The sequence below is a fragment of the Labeo rohita genome, chromosome 3 (assembly GCF_022985175.1).
Source record: "Labeo rohita strain BAU-BD-2019 chromosome 3, IGBB_LRoh.1.0, whole genome shotgun sequence".
NCBI classification, from domain to species: Eukaryota; Metazoa; Chordata; class Actinopteri; order Cypriniformes; family Cyprinidae; genus Labeo; species Labeo rohita.
Window position 1 is genome coordinate 26,341,692 of NC_066871.1, and position 14,464 is coordinate 26,356,155.

The 14,464-nt window shown below is 40.7% G+C and overlaps 2 protein-coding genes across 2 annotated transcripts; one reads left to right on the plus strand and one right to left on the minus strand.

Annotated features, from left to right (window-relative positions):
* Positions 1-180: 180 nt before the first annotated feature.
* On the minus strand, positions 181-13,477 carry rundc3aa (RUN domain containing 3Aa). Its single transcript, XM_051105525.1, has 11 exons — positions 13,205-13,477; positions 4,381-4,496; positions 4,169-4,302; positions 3,932-4,017; positions 3,757-3,846; positions 3,540-3,620; positions 2,862-3,027; positions 1,677-1,834; positions 1,475-1,594; positions 1,246-1,346; positions 181-1,102 (listed from the first exon to the last, which is right to left on the minus strand). The coding sequence occupies exons 1-11, from the start codon at positions 13,471-13,473 to the stop codon at positions 960-962; spliced, it is 1,464 nt and encodes a 487-aa protein (XP_050961482.1). The 5' UTR covers positions 13,474-13,477; the 3' UTR covers positions 181-959.
* Positions 4,940-5,412, plus strand: LOC127162687 (autotransporter adhesin EhaG-like). Its single transcript, XM_051105526.1, has one exon. The coding sequence runs from the start codon at positions 5,161-5,163 to the stop codon at positions 5,407-5,409; it is 249 nt and encodes an 82-aa protein (XP_050961483.1). The 5' UTR covers positions 4,940-5,160; the 3' UTR covers positions 5,410-5,412.
* Positions 13,478-14,464: the final 987 nt, after the last annotated feature.

Consider the following 14,464-nt stretch of genomic DNA (forward strand, 5'->3'; position numbering starts at 1 on the left):
TGTAGAACAGGCCTGTATTGAGCTGATATATCGTGTCTTTTTTGTTTGATCATCTCCTGCGTAGGAAAGCCGTTACAAGCAATATCCACTAGATGTCAAGTTCTCCCAGTAAGTGCTGCTATTGTTATTTATTGTTATAGATTTATAAGCTTTGAAATATTCATACAAACCAGTCTGAGCTGAAATAACAAAAGAATCATTTATTACAATTCAAAACTGCAGAGCGCTGCCACCGCATAACAAAACAGACAATTATGTAACTGAAGAAACACTAGAAATGAAGCAACACCAATAAGATAAACATGACAAAAGATTTGAATTTAGCTGACAACACTTGCGGTTACTTCCAGTCACATCAGCTGTCAAAGGAGCAAGTACATCAAGTCAGCGGAGGCATTTACAGCCTCAATAAAGCGCATTTCACATGCAGATATAAGCAGCTGCTTCTGTCCTGTTCATTCCCTGGTCTCTCACTTTGATTTGAAGGTAATACATCTAAATCAGAAATTTAGTGTGGGTAACATGAACAGATGTGCCACTCTATATGCTCATGTTCATTGCCAAGTCTTGAGTTTTATGTACCACTTTGATTTGCGTCTTTGGTGCTGGGAATTCAAGGATTAATGAGGATTAATAGAGATAAGCTGTTGTGCCTTTGGGATCTATTATCAGGCTTAGGGATTCTTACAGACACTCAAACATGCTGATGAAGACTGTAATGAAGTGTGGAAGACAAGAGTGAACAATAAACTGGCAAGTAAAGATGGGAAAATAAGACAGTGCAGGAGAGTATTGTCATTCATGGATTTTTAAAGATCTTACACTTCACAAAAGCCTTACATATCACAGTTTCAGCTCATTGGGATCTTTGAAGGATGTTGGTAGGACAGTTGTAATGTTTCTTGGAGGAAAGTACAGCAGAGATCAACAGTGTCTTGTTGGTTGGAATTTGGCGCCCCCTAGCTGGGAGACAGGGCGGGACTTGGCTCTGTGCTGATGTTGACCAAATACTCACTGGATTTGAGACTTGCCAGTGACTTACAGCTGGGTAGAGAAGCCAAAGAACCACATAGACCAAGCATAGAGGGAGTGTTGTCTTTAGCTGAAGAGAAGAGAAGAGAAGAGAAGAGAAGAGAAGAGAAGAGAAGAGAAGAGAAGAGAAGAGAAGAGAAGAGAAGAGAAGACATTAATTAGTACTCAGTATTCAGACATGACTGTATTGTGTGTTAATTTGTGTGTTTGTACCTGCTGACCAAGCTGTGTCTCCATTCTGATTGCCGTCTTCCTTCTGAGAGTCAGAGTTCAAACTCACATCAGCTGAGAGGTCCAAACTGTGAAAACTTCTCCTAAACCCAAACACATAATTTCATGACTACATTGACTTGATTGAGTAGTGTTTCAGGTGGTTTCCAGGATGTAGTTGCTAAGGTGTTCTGACAAGGTGTTAAACAAGGTGTGGTGAGTAAACGCTTACCGGCGAAACAGCTTTACATTTCCTTGATTTTTGGTGGCTTGTGCAGTTGTCCATTGGTTAATGAGTGGAATACACAAACCTTTTACCAAATTAGAGGACTCACAAGGAATAATGCCAGTGCTGCAAAACATACCAGAATAAAGCCTTTTGAGATTTCTAGCTGACACAAATGCAGAAGATGTGATAGTGTGTGTGCACATACAGTTGTGCTTGTAGTTCCAGTATTATGGCCTCCAGTTCTTTCTTCTCTTGTTGACTCTGGACCTGTAGCTCCTCTAGTTTAGCATCTAGCCGCTTGTTCTCGGTTTCTACATTCTTCAGCTGGGATTCCCTCAAGCGGACCAATTCCTCTAAATAACCCTAAAATGACAATGGATTTATGGATTAGTATATGAATACGCTATTTCTGTTTTAAAGGATTAGTTCACTCCAGAATTAAAAATTCCTGATAGTTTACTCACCCCCATGTCATTCAAGATGTTCATGTCTTTCTTTCTTCAGTTGAAAAGAAATTAAGGTTTTTGAGGAAAACATTCCAGGATTTTTCTCCATATAATGGACTTCACTGGGGATCAGTGGGTTGAACGTTCAAAATGCAGTTTTATTACAGCTTCAAAGAGCTCTACACAATCCCAGCTGAGGAATAAGAGTCTTAACAAGCAAAACATTCTGTCATTTTCTAAAAAAAATAAATAAAGAAATATTAAACTGATATATTTTTTAACCACAAATGCTCATCTTGTACTAGCTCTGCGTCCATGACTTCAAGCATTATGTAATCATGTTGGAAAGGTCACGTGTGACATAAGTGTTTACAATGCGAGCCTGCAAAAAAAGTCAAGCACCCTTTACAAAAAAAAGGTAAAATAATGTCACAATTTTGAAGTTGAGATGGAAAATGAGATGAAGTTTACCATCCTACCCTAGCTTTTTGAACATAAGTACACAGACAAAGAACTACGTAGTAACTATGAACACGTAGAGCCCTTTGAAGCTGCACTGAAACTGCAATTTGGACCTTTAACCCATTGATCCCCATTGAAGTCCACTATATGAAGAAAAATCCTGGAATGTTTTATGCTTCAAAAACCTTAAAAAAATGTATTTTCGACTGAAGAATAAAAGTCATGAACATCTTGGATGACATGAGGGTGAGTAAATTATTAGGAAATTTTAATTCAGGTATGAACTAAGCCTTTAATCCACTGTTGGTTGCTGAGTTTTTGGAATATGGTAGCTGGTCTCTGTCTGATCCAAACTAGTCACTACTTGCTAGACCGTCCTGAACCAGCAAAAATCCAGGCACCAACTTAAGATTTTTAATTTTTCAGCAGCAAAAATGGTCAACCAAATCACCCAGTGACTGGAAGTCAAAAGCTCCCAATACCTTTTGGGCATAGACGATCTTGAATCTTTGCTCCATCTTTCGGCATTTGTTGCTCCAGGTCTCTTCATCTGTGACCAAAGGAATGTAAGGATGCTCAGCCACACTCTCATCACTGGCACTGCTGTCCACACTGCGACGGTCTTCTTCATCACTCAGGTAGTCATAGCTACAGAGACACATTAAAAGGATAGTTCACTTAAAAATTAAAATTCTGTCATTAATTAATCACCCTCATGTCGTTCCAAACCGGTAAGACCTTCGTTCATCTTTGGAACACAAATTAAGATATTTTTAATGAAATCCGAGAGCTTCTGACCCTACATAGACAGCAAGGGTCCAACCACGATCAAGGCACAAAAACAATAAAATAGTCCATGTGACATCAGTGGTTCAGCACTAATTTTATGAAGCTACAAGAATACTTTTTGTGTGCAATGAATGCATTGTGGTACTCTCTATAATGGTGGCAGACTATCCCGGGAGAGAAGAAATCGTTGAATAAAGTTGTTTTCTTTGCATACAGAAAGTCTTATCTTACCGGTTTGGAACGACATGAGTGTGTGTAATTAAGACAGAATTTTTTTTTTGGGGTGAACTATCCCTTAAATAGCAGTTATGACATTTTAAAGGCTACTACAAGGTTTAGGATTTGTGTTTTGTCAGCAAATACAAACCTACCTCTGGGTGAACTTCAGGTAAGGTGTGTAGTCAATCACTGCAGGTGTTTTTCCATCCAAAACTTCCCCTTTTAGACAGAAACTATTGGTGGCAAAAAAGACAAACATCCAGTATCACACTATTCTAATTGGTGTCACTAGTGCCAAAGAAATGACACATTCCTGAAAAGAAAACACAATCGCACTGAAGCGAGTCGTCATGAATGAAGTGTTTTTACCTGAAGTCAATGGCACTGAGTCCAATTAGCATCCCTGTCAGAACAGTAGCCTCCTCCCTTAGCATTATGGCGCCATCATCATAGAATCTCCTGCAGCGCAAATATAGATTTGCAAAAGACTTTGAAATGATAAAGACAGCTGACAAATTCTTTGGAAAGAGAGCAGATTTGTAACCTGGTGGTCCGGGTGTCTCTTAACGCAGTGGCTACATATTCAGACAAACGCTTCTCCATCAAAGCTACACGAATCCATGCTCGTCCCTGTAGTACGAGAGAGTAAACAGTCACAGATAAAGCTTTGCTAGAGAAGCAAGATTGAATAAATCAGCACGCCAGCACCCCATGGTAGGGACCAGCATCCAAAACATATGCTATGCTAATCAAAGAGTGCTTAAAGATGAAAGTGCCTCGCCTTTGCTCGTGACGTGCTAATGTTCTCGATGCTCTCAATGCTACTGATGCAGTTGTTGTGGACTTTACTGCAGGCCAGACGGATATAGTCCCAGAAACTCCTCTGGCCATCTGAACTGAACCAACCACCTGGACCTGATAAGATCACCGCAGATTATTCACGAGTACCAACACACATTGGGAATTGACTGGAAAAGTTGTTTAAATATATACCTTTGAAACGATGACTGAGGATGTGCTCCAAAATTGCCGCAAAGTTGATGAACTCCTCCGATGAGTCATCAATAGGCTCGGCGGTGTACTTTTCCAACAACGTCTTCACAGAAAACCTAAGAGAGAGGCAATATATAGATATGCTACATAACATATCAGATTTGAAAACTCCAAATTCATCAGAAAACAAAACCATGCTGTGTTGAAATACCACACTTCGCTAACAGTACGATTTGCATCTTACAGACAGACACAAGAGCTAGCATCGGTGCAGGCCCCACTCAACGCTGCCATTCTTACTGATGTAAAGACAGGCGTTTCGGGAGCGGTGCCACAGCGGACTGCTGAGGTCAATCCCAATTGTCCTGTGTGCTAGACAATGCCCTTTTGATGGCATATTCACGTTACCACTCCTGCCATCACAATTGGAGTCCTTGTGCCACTGCCAACAGCTCTATGCTACTTGTCGGCGTGGAGACCTTTGTCTTCGCCTGGGTTCCATTCCATCCTCTGCGCCTGTTGTTGTTTTTTTTTAAAAGCAACAGTATAGTGAGCGAATCTCCCTCGTATCCTAACACACTCACGCTCACTTTCTCCACCCACTCACTCGCTGAATTGGTGGTGTGATCTATTTAGGGCTGTCCCGATACTGTGTACAGTTTTCTCCCAGAACAGTCCAACCTGCAAGGCGCTGGTATGCTAGGACTCTAGCCCACTCAAAGGGTAGAGGAAACAGAGAGCGAACTGAGAGTCTGAAGACCTGACGACCTACATGCCTTCATGGGGAACACCAGTATTACGGAAGGGAAGACTGCCCTGTCTGTGGGCGGCTCTTCAATAGCCCGCGGCAAGACTTCCATCACCATGGGCAAGTCCTCAATCACCCGTGGGGTCACCACTACCTCTATGGGCGACTCTACCATAACCAGAGGCAAGACCACCATCTCCCTGGGCAGAGCCAGCTTCAGCCGAGGCAAAACTACAACCTCCTTCCGCAAGGCCCTCATGCCCAAGCGCCGGACCAAGTAGATGGAAAAGAGATCCACAAACGCTGAAACAAAGACCAAGACTTCAAAAGCAAGAAAGAGCACTGAGAAGGACGAGACAACAGATATACAGCAAGAGGACGACTCAGAAGCCTCAAAAGGGAAGGGTTTCCTTTTACTGAGAAAGACCTGCTTTACAAAAGGGAAAATCAAACTGATGAAAAGCAAAAAGGCCATGTCATGGGGGAAGACGGTTCTTTCGAGGAGCAAGACCAAAATAAGGAAGGGAGAGACTGCGTTTGTGGTGGGTACAACTACAATCACTCATGGGGAAACTACTAGTTCTTTGAGCAAGGCCACTTTAAGTCAAGGGGAGAAGTCTGTCACTGTAGTTAAGACTTCCCTCAAGAGAGGCAAAGAAACGCAATGGAATCTCTACTGGGATTTTCATCTGTGACTTAAAGACACAAACGTAACTGCAAACCGTGTATGTACAGTATATGTGTATGTGTGTCCACCAAGATTAACTTTGTAGTAGAGTGTTTAAGCAGGTCGGATGTCCTGTAAGATGCAAGTGTTTGCCAGTTTGCTCTGGAATCGCACACACATGCATTCTAGATGCAAAATGAAATGTAAGTGTGTCTTAAATTAGTTTGGAACTGAGCGTGATGCCTACAGTTGATTTTAAGATGAAGATTTGTCTGAGAGAACCTGTTCAGAGATCAGTCGCCAATCTGGTTTTCATGAAGAGAACATGCATGCATGTGTGAGGGTGTGCACTGCCACAACTAGAATGGCTGTTATTGTTGTTCACATGCAGAAGTTGGATAATGACCTAGAATCCCTGAGATTCTGTTTTGCAAGTGGAATTGTATCATTTGAGTGGACTAACCAAGTCATAGTAAAAAGTTTTAACTTCAACCACAGCCTTGCAATTAAAATGTGCATTGTTAATTCTTTGACTTCTTAATCCTACATTAAGTGCAACATAAATCAACCAGTATAACAATGAATTAAATCCAAATTGTCAATAAATAGACCTTTGAAATGGTTAAAACTTTGTTTAATGTGTCTCTTTAAAATATGTCACTATACCTTAAGCAGGGCACACACTGTCAAAATATACAATGCGATCCAAATCAGATCTTAGGTAAAAGCCACAGTGCACTGTAATATTTCTTTTATGTCAGACTGTGTGACCGTAGCCAAGACTTTGGTCCCAGTTGTCATCGACAGCTAGTAGAATCGGTCAGACTGCACTTCTGCCAGAACTTGGTCAGTTTTAGATTTATTAACAAGCCAAAATCTTACAGCGTGAACCTAGTAGCTTGCACAAAAAGCAAGCATCTCAAGAGCTGGCTATATAGGAAATGTTTTCATTTTTTACAATTGGACAGAACACAACGCAATATACATTTTGCAGGTCTGACATGACCCCCACTCATGAAAGCAGACCACACCCTTGAGTCTCAGCGATCTGTGTTGGGCATTCAACACGATACCTTTCTCAGAAGCCATGTACAGTATAACATTGGATAGCAGTTCTAGGGAGGCACAATGCCACGGAACTGAGTGATGTCACCACCAATTGTGTCGCTCAACAATGTGTTCTTCAGTGCCTTGCTTTAGCGATGGGACAATGCAGGCTACTGTCCGCTCTGCCCCCAGATAGAACTAAGGCCTCCTACGGCAGCCTCTGTCCATTCACGGCACACAGGGGAGGTATGTGGCCTTGCGGAGCCCACGTTATACTGCTCAACAAGGGCTTTATGCTGCATGGGGGTTGCTCTCACCACGCTTAGCATTTCTGGTCCCATCCCGACACTAGCTGTTTGGACTGTCACACCCAGCCAGACACTGTCTGCGTGCGTTGGGATGCGTTGCTGCCAGGGCATGCGATGAGCCATCATAACCTCATCCTGTAGAATCAGGAGAGCAGAAACTTTCCAAGGGAGAGTTGAGAAAATTTAACCCTGAACGTGCTCCAGGTCAGGTCATCTAGGCTGGCTGCTGGAGGAGACCTCCTGGAGCTTCTCCGCCACCACCTTTGGTTCCGCCATGGGTAACACCAGCATCACGGAGGGCAAGACAGCCCTGAGCCTGGGAAGCACATCGATCAAGAGAGACAAGACCAAGATCATGATGGGAAACTCTTCTATCTCCCGCGGGAAGAGCACAACATCCCTGGGCTCGTCCACCATCACCAGTGGCAAGACGAAGATCTCCATGGGTGGCGCCTCCTTCAGCCGAGGCACCAAGACTACGTCCTTCCGAAAGGCTTTTATGCCCAAGAGGAAGACTCTTTAATGGGAAGTAAGGCTGAATCTTTGGGGAGGGTGCAGGGTGCTGGGAGTGGGATGGGGGGACAGATTCACCAAGCTGGGAACAAACAGGCAAATATCACCAACAGCTGAGGAAACATCATCATCTTCATCATCAGAACGTACCTTTGTGGAGATAAGTTTTGCATCTTGAATAATTGTTTGCTATTCAAACCAAAAACTTTACCTTTTGGACCAAGTCTTTTTTTTTTTGTTTACCTAAGATTTCTCTGGAATACTTCCTGGATACAGGTTAGTACCTAATGAATCCAGCTCCACAGGATGATGGTTATGCCATGGACTTTTATTTGTAGCAGTAATAGAATTACTTACGTAACACATAATTTAATGGTGCTAATTAACATATTTCATTATGTTACATTGATATTCCAAGGTTCTACAAGGATTACTGATCTTGTCAGCTTGCATTTCGGTTTAGTCACCTGTAGATGTTTGGTTATGGCTTCATCATTTGACCAGAGCAAAATATTGTGCAACCCAGTCAGATTCGGATACTTTAAACCACATAAACATTCTTGAGTCTTGGTTTTCTCTTTGGCTCTATGGTTGAACCAAGAGGTGTTTTCCACAAGGCTAGGGCAACCCCACGCCCTGAGAACAATGCTAATCATTGCAGGAATGATAACTTCCAACACCAGCCAGCTAAATACCATGATTGCACAGTATGCCTGGTCACAAGAGCAGTGAAAAACACAAGGATAAGAAAGTTTGACAATGTGTTAAGGTAAAGTGTGATGAAAATAAAAAGATGTGCAAGTGTCTGAGGGTCAGCAGGGTGAGGAGTAGAATGCTAATGGAGGAATGTGGCAGCAAGACTGTCTTGGTACGATTTGACACTGAAAAACAAACGTGCAACCACTTAACAAATGGCTTTTGTGTCCTTGGTCTCGCCCACTTTGGTAACAGGCCAAAAAGCCAGACCCTTCTAAGAAATATTACTTCATAGCACTTGCTCTTAAGATTTTGTTAGTTTTCCAAGGCACCTTTGACTGCATGCTATGAATAACCTCCCAGTTCTGGACTGTTCTCAGCTTTTAAAGCCTACAGATTACTAATTATAAATCCAGATTGTTTGTGTACCTCCTTTCTTTCTGGCTATGCTTTGGTTCTTCTCTCCTGTACCCTTTCCGTCAGTCATCCATTCCCATTTTCCTGTTCTGGCCCTCCTCTCCCAAGCCTGACCAATCATCCTTTCACTACATCTCCCTCCCACCCTCTGTTTTGAACTTTTTAATATGCTTCTTTCAACCCGCTCCCTCTCCCTTCTTGTATGCAGTACCAGCATTGTCTGCTAATTCTGGACAAGCTTTCCCACCCTTTCCACCCAATAATTGCTCAGTACAAATCCTCCCAAATTTAAATTTCTTACTATAACAGGAGGATAGTTGAATGGGTTAGGTATGTGCGGAGGAGCTAAGTAAGTGAAAATGATTGTTTGTGTATTTGTGCATTCAGCCTCATTGCTCTGAGTTAGAACCAGTCAGAGGTTGCTGAGTTGGTGCCAAGACCTGTTTGATAAAATAAATACGATTTTGACATGATCAGATGGTCAAAAAACAAGACCTTAAGGATGAAGATGAAAATACGGCAATTGATACCCAATTCCAACCCTTTTAAAAACAGCCAAATATCAATGATCTCCAACACCTTTAAGAGAAATAGAAAAGGTAGAACACATTATCAAGACAACTAAAAAAGTCGCATAAGACATCATCTACAGTGACTTCTGTATATCATTTCAGATGAAAAGTCATACACAAAACTGAACCTGTTGATTGTACTATACAAAGACTGACACTGAATTCAAATGCTCATCCTTGCAGAGTTCTTGAATCATCGGAGTCCACATCTTTACATTAGCTTCAGCTGTCTGGAAAACTTTCTCAAGGAGATGAGCAAACTGGCCATTCCATTGTATTGGAAAGTCAAGACATGGGGACATCAACAAGAGCCTTTCTTTGACCGCTGGAACTCTTACCTCTCAACTTTGACCTGGGAGGCAGTCATCATGCCCAATTTTTCATTTCTTAAACTTGCCCTATATCAATGATGATGTTACTGCCATTCAGTGTTACAGATCTCATGGTTCAAAATACTGAGCTCTTTCCTTGTTACATGAAAACAATATTTGGAATATTCTTTTATCCAAAACAACTTGCAGTACATTCAAGGAACCACATTAGTAAAAACCAACGTTTCATGAGTGCCCTTATAATGACACCTTTATTTATCCCCTCTGAAATTGACATTTGTTTAGTCTGAGTGTAAAAACTGAAAAAGTAGAAACTGTAAACTGTGTGACTGTCTATAGTATGTCAGTGATCCAGACTGTATGTGTAACCATTTGAAAAAAAAGCAGTAGAAATGCAAATCACTAATGTTTCGATCTCAGCGCAGAACAAACGCAGCTTTGAGATAAGTGGGTAGATTATGGGGATTGAACCTAACCATGTTTCTGTTGGTCAGAACCCTTCTCCACAATGTCAACAGCTCTCAGTTTCAACAAAGATGCTTTGGATATTGGTTAGATTTGTTCCTGATTTCCATCTTAGATCATCTACCATACTCAATGTGATTTAGGAACCAAATTCAAATGTTTACCTGACCTGATTCAGAATTTCAACATGGTTTAAAAGACTAAACATCAACTTTCATTAATGGGCATCTCACTGTAGACTGAGAGACATGACAGTGGGGGTGAGGGTTTGATGATTGAGAGTGAAGGAAATAAACGTAATGGTCTCCTGATCTCAATGTACCAGAGAAATAGACACATGACAGAAACACAGGAGGTTTTAGCTACTCTGAGCAATGTGTCTGAGCTAATCACGATCCGATTTGAATTAAGCAGTGTTTGAGATTTCTTTGCTAGCAGCCATTAATTAAGATTCAAAAATCTTTTTTTTCTTGTCAAGTCCTTCGTCCTGTGTTACTTGTCGTTTAATGTTTCAAACAGCTCTGGCATGGCCATACAAGAGATGTGGGTAGCGGAGAAAGGCCTTTGCCCTTTACAACAACAGCGTCTTTGTGTTTAGAATAATCTGTAAGGTCTGAAGTCCATTTTTGTAATTCTTTCTTGTTCATTTTTCCACACTGCGTTAGCATAGCATGTGTTTCATGTGTTTAACAATTCCTACATTATGCCATCCAGATGGTGGAACCTTGGAAAGTTTGGTTCTAACCACGGTGCTGTATACTTAATAAATATGTGCTGACATTAATAAAGCTCTATTTTTGTGTTGTTCTCCATATATAATTCGAAATGTCAGAAACTAAGAATATATGTGGGTTTTTACCTATTAAAATGAACCCGTCTAAAACAGATGAGGCTGATGATGTCACAACTGCTTGCCACATCACAATCATCTCTTTGACTAGCATTTCCATTATGACAACACAATGGTGCTGCTGTCCCAACAGGAGTGACAGTGTTCTGTGTCCATTCAGCAACTGTACATGGCCCATGCCTGGGGGCGCCCCCAAACATGAATTATGCAACACCCACTTAATGTGCCGTACCAACCGACCGGTTGCAGTCCCACACAGCCCTGCAGAACAGATTGCAGTGATGGAATTCAGTGTGCTGCGTACGCTTCAGCCGTGACTCACCAACGCACATTACACAGTGTGCTGGGACAAAATGTGCACGTAGTATAGCGTACAACAAGTGGCACTGGGCTGAGACACTCCAGTCTATGAATGCAACGAATGGTGTGCCATAAAGTCAAGATCCTTATAATGTGGATCTCCTTATAAGCTCCTAATAAGCTTTTTGCTTTGATAAAACTACTAATTACTGAGTATCAAACAAGATTCATTTATTAAACTGACTTATTCACTGGCATGCTAAATGAATGATGACAATACATTAATTTGAATGTGATTTGGTGATCAATAAAATAATACAGAGGAATATTAATGCATAATATCGAACCGTTCGGTACGACATCCACGGTTCAATACGTGCTTGTGAATTGCAGTTTTTCGGGTTTTCCATTTAAATAACTTCCTTGTTTTATTTCCCTCGGAATTTGAGTAAAACAAACAAACAAAAAAATAAAATAAAAAATAATATCTCTATCAAAATAAAAATTAAGAAGACATATACTAAACCACGCTTTTTCCAGTGTACAGATGTTTACGGGAGTATTTTGTTTGTTGCAAAAAAAAAAAAACACACTGAAGTGGCAAGATATCAGAACCGAACCGAACCAAACCGAAAACCGAGGTATGTATTGAACCATGGACTAACTGTATTTTTGCATCCCTAATGCATACACAGTTTGTTTAAAACTTAATGTGATTTGAATTTGACATTTGACATTTTAATAATTATTTGCAGGAAGGGCAAGGGGGATCAACGTGATATCTATTTGGCTATTGCTTAATCATTCACCCAAAAATGAAAATTCTGTCATTAATTACTCACCCTCATGTCGTTCCAAACCTGTAAGATCTTCATTCATCTTCAGAACACAAATTAAGATATTTTTGATGAAATCTGAGAGCTTTCTGCCCTTGCATAGACAGCAACACAGCTACCATGGTAAAGGCACAGAAATGTAGTATCACTTTGTCAAAATAGTCCATGTGACATCAGTGGTTCAACTGCAATTTATGAAGCTATGAGAATTTTGTGCAAAAAGAAAACAAAAATAACAATGTCCTTACTGCATTTCTGTGCCTTGACCGTGGTAGGTCCCTTGCTGTCTATGCGTGGTCAGAAATCTCTCGAATTTCATCATAAAACGTCTTAATTTTTGTTCTGAAGATGAACAAAGGTCTTACGGGTTCATAACGACATGAGGGGTGAGTTTTCATTTTTGGGTGAACTACCCCTTTAACATCATCCAATAGCCTGTATTGACTAAATGACTTGACAAAAAAAAGTTATTTCAGGTGAAGAGATAACACTCCATGCACTGATGATGAATCATTCACAAAAGACCAGGAATGTGCATTAAGAAAGTAAATAAGGTCAAATTTTGATTTCATATTGACTTTGATAGATACACAGAGTACAATTTAGCGTTAATGTATGATCCTGTTTATTTGTGTTGTCTTTGTTTCAGAAAAAATCCCTTATTTGAGAGAAATTATTTTATCTAACACATCCTTAAAATAATAACATTTACATTTTTGTGAAAGGTTCTGTGTGAGGGTGAAGGTCATATTGTGGTTTAGCCTGTCGAGTGCACAGCATGAAAATGGTCGGATGTATGTAATGACGTCATGGATGCTGCTATGAAATAAGGGACCGACGTGCTTAAAGGGCCTTCAATAATAAGCATTTACGAAAAAATATAAATCAGAAAAAATGCAATATTCTGTGACGTGCGGTCTAGTTAATACAATATAAAATAATGCAAATAAATGATAAAATTAGCATTATACCTTAGGGTGGTTTTTAAATTTCCTATATATTGGGATATTACAAGCTAACTGAAAATACGCTTCGTGGAAAGCGGTTCGCTGTGTGTCATGCAATAAAACTACCTGCAGACGGTGATGAGATTCTTGCGTTCCACGCCGATGTTTCTAGAGGCCGATTTTTTCGACGTTAGACCCATAGCCATTGCGGTCTGGAGACAGCCTGACTTCATTCGGCGGAGGCTGCATCGAGCCTCTAGTTTCCCGGTGCGGCTCAAACCCCTCCCTCCTTCCGCCGCGCCGCTGCTGTATGTCCACTCCGGCTGAGGAGGAGACCGGGGCTGGTGGGCGACAGGGGCACAAAAAGACAACCTCTGAATGCTTGCACCTCTCATCACTAATGAAAACGAAAAGGGTGTGAGTGGGGTTGGCTGAAAATGTAAGTGCAATATGATAAGCAAGCGTTCATATATATATATATATGACTGATGATAATGTAAATACATGATGCGGAATGAACGTCCTACTGGTTAACGATTTAAAGAATTAAAACAATTATAAAATGCTGTGCAATGGTTCAAATTAATCATTGATAAACCATATTAATACAAATTCAGTGTGAGATATAAAAATATATCGGGTATAAAAAAAAGTTCAAACTAAAGCCTACAAATACTGTGCCAGTCAGTTTGTTTGGCATAGTGAAACGCAACATAACTGTATTCACACTTACCAAAATGCAGGAAATATATGGCAAGACAGAATGTGTCTGTTATTCTGTTTTTTATTTTTATTTTTTTGCAAGTAGTTGGGTTATCTTAGAATACAAACTGTGGCACTGGTCTCCTCTATCATTTTGAGGGAAAAACACCAGGAATAAGCAAATATCCACGTAATAACAATTACCTATTAGGTCAGCAGTGCTGTGTAAAATAATGCGCCATGGGCGTTAGAGATGATTCAGCTACAAAAATATCACTATTGAGCTGATTTTATTGCACTAGATTATACAGCAAGTGTAATGTTGCCCACCAGGGGGCGGCGTTTACCGCGTTTTTCAGACATTCACAGGTCCAACCAGATGCTCCTTCGTGATGTGAGAAGAGATTCAGCCTGCCTTGCTGAAGCACTGCATGTTGTAAATTAACCATAAATCTAGATGTAGTTTATCAGTCGAATAATGGAAGTGCACTACAATGTAGCCTCTTTGGTGTTTTACTTACCGGGAATTGATCATTCTGTCATGTATGAACACAGATTATACTGAATTTAGGTGTAATATGGTTAATTTAAAGCTGCTACAATGATGAATAAAATGTTTTGTATTGTAGGTGTGGCTGTCAGTCACCACACCGGTGCAAGTACCGCTCACTGCAGAGCCGAATG

Coding starts and splice junctions, on each gene's coding strand:
- rundc3aa (XM_051105525.1), bottom strand. CDS start 13,473: ATGAGAGGTGCAAGCATTCAGAGGTTGTCTTTTTGTGCCCCTGTCGCC. Junction 4,303..4,380: donor CCTCAGTCATCGTTTCAAAG/GTATATATTTAA, acceptor TGATCTTATCAG/GTCCAGGTGGTTGGTTCAGT. Junction 4,018..4,168: donor TTAGCACGTCACGAGCAAAG/GCGAGGCACTTT, acceptor CTCGTACTACAG/GGACGAGCATGGATTCGTGT.
- LOC127162687 (XM_051105526.1), top strand. CDS start 5,161: ATGGGGAACACCAGTATTACGGAAGGGAAGACTGCCCTGTCTGTGGGC.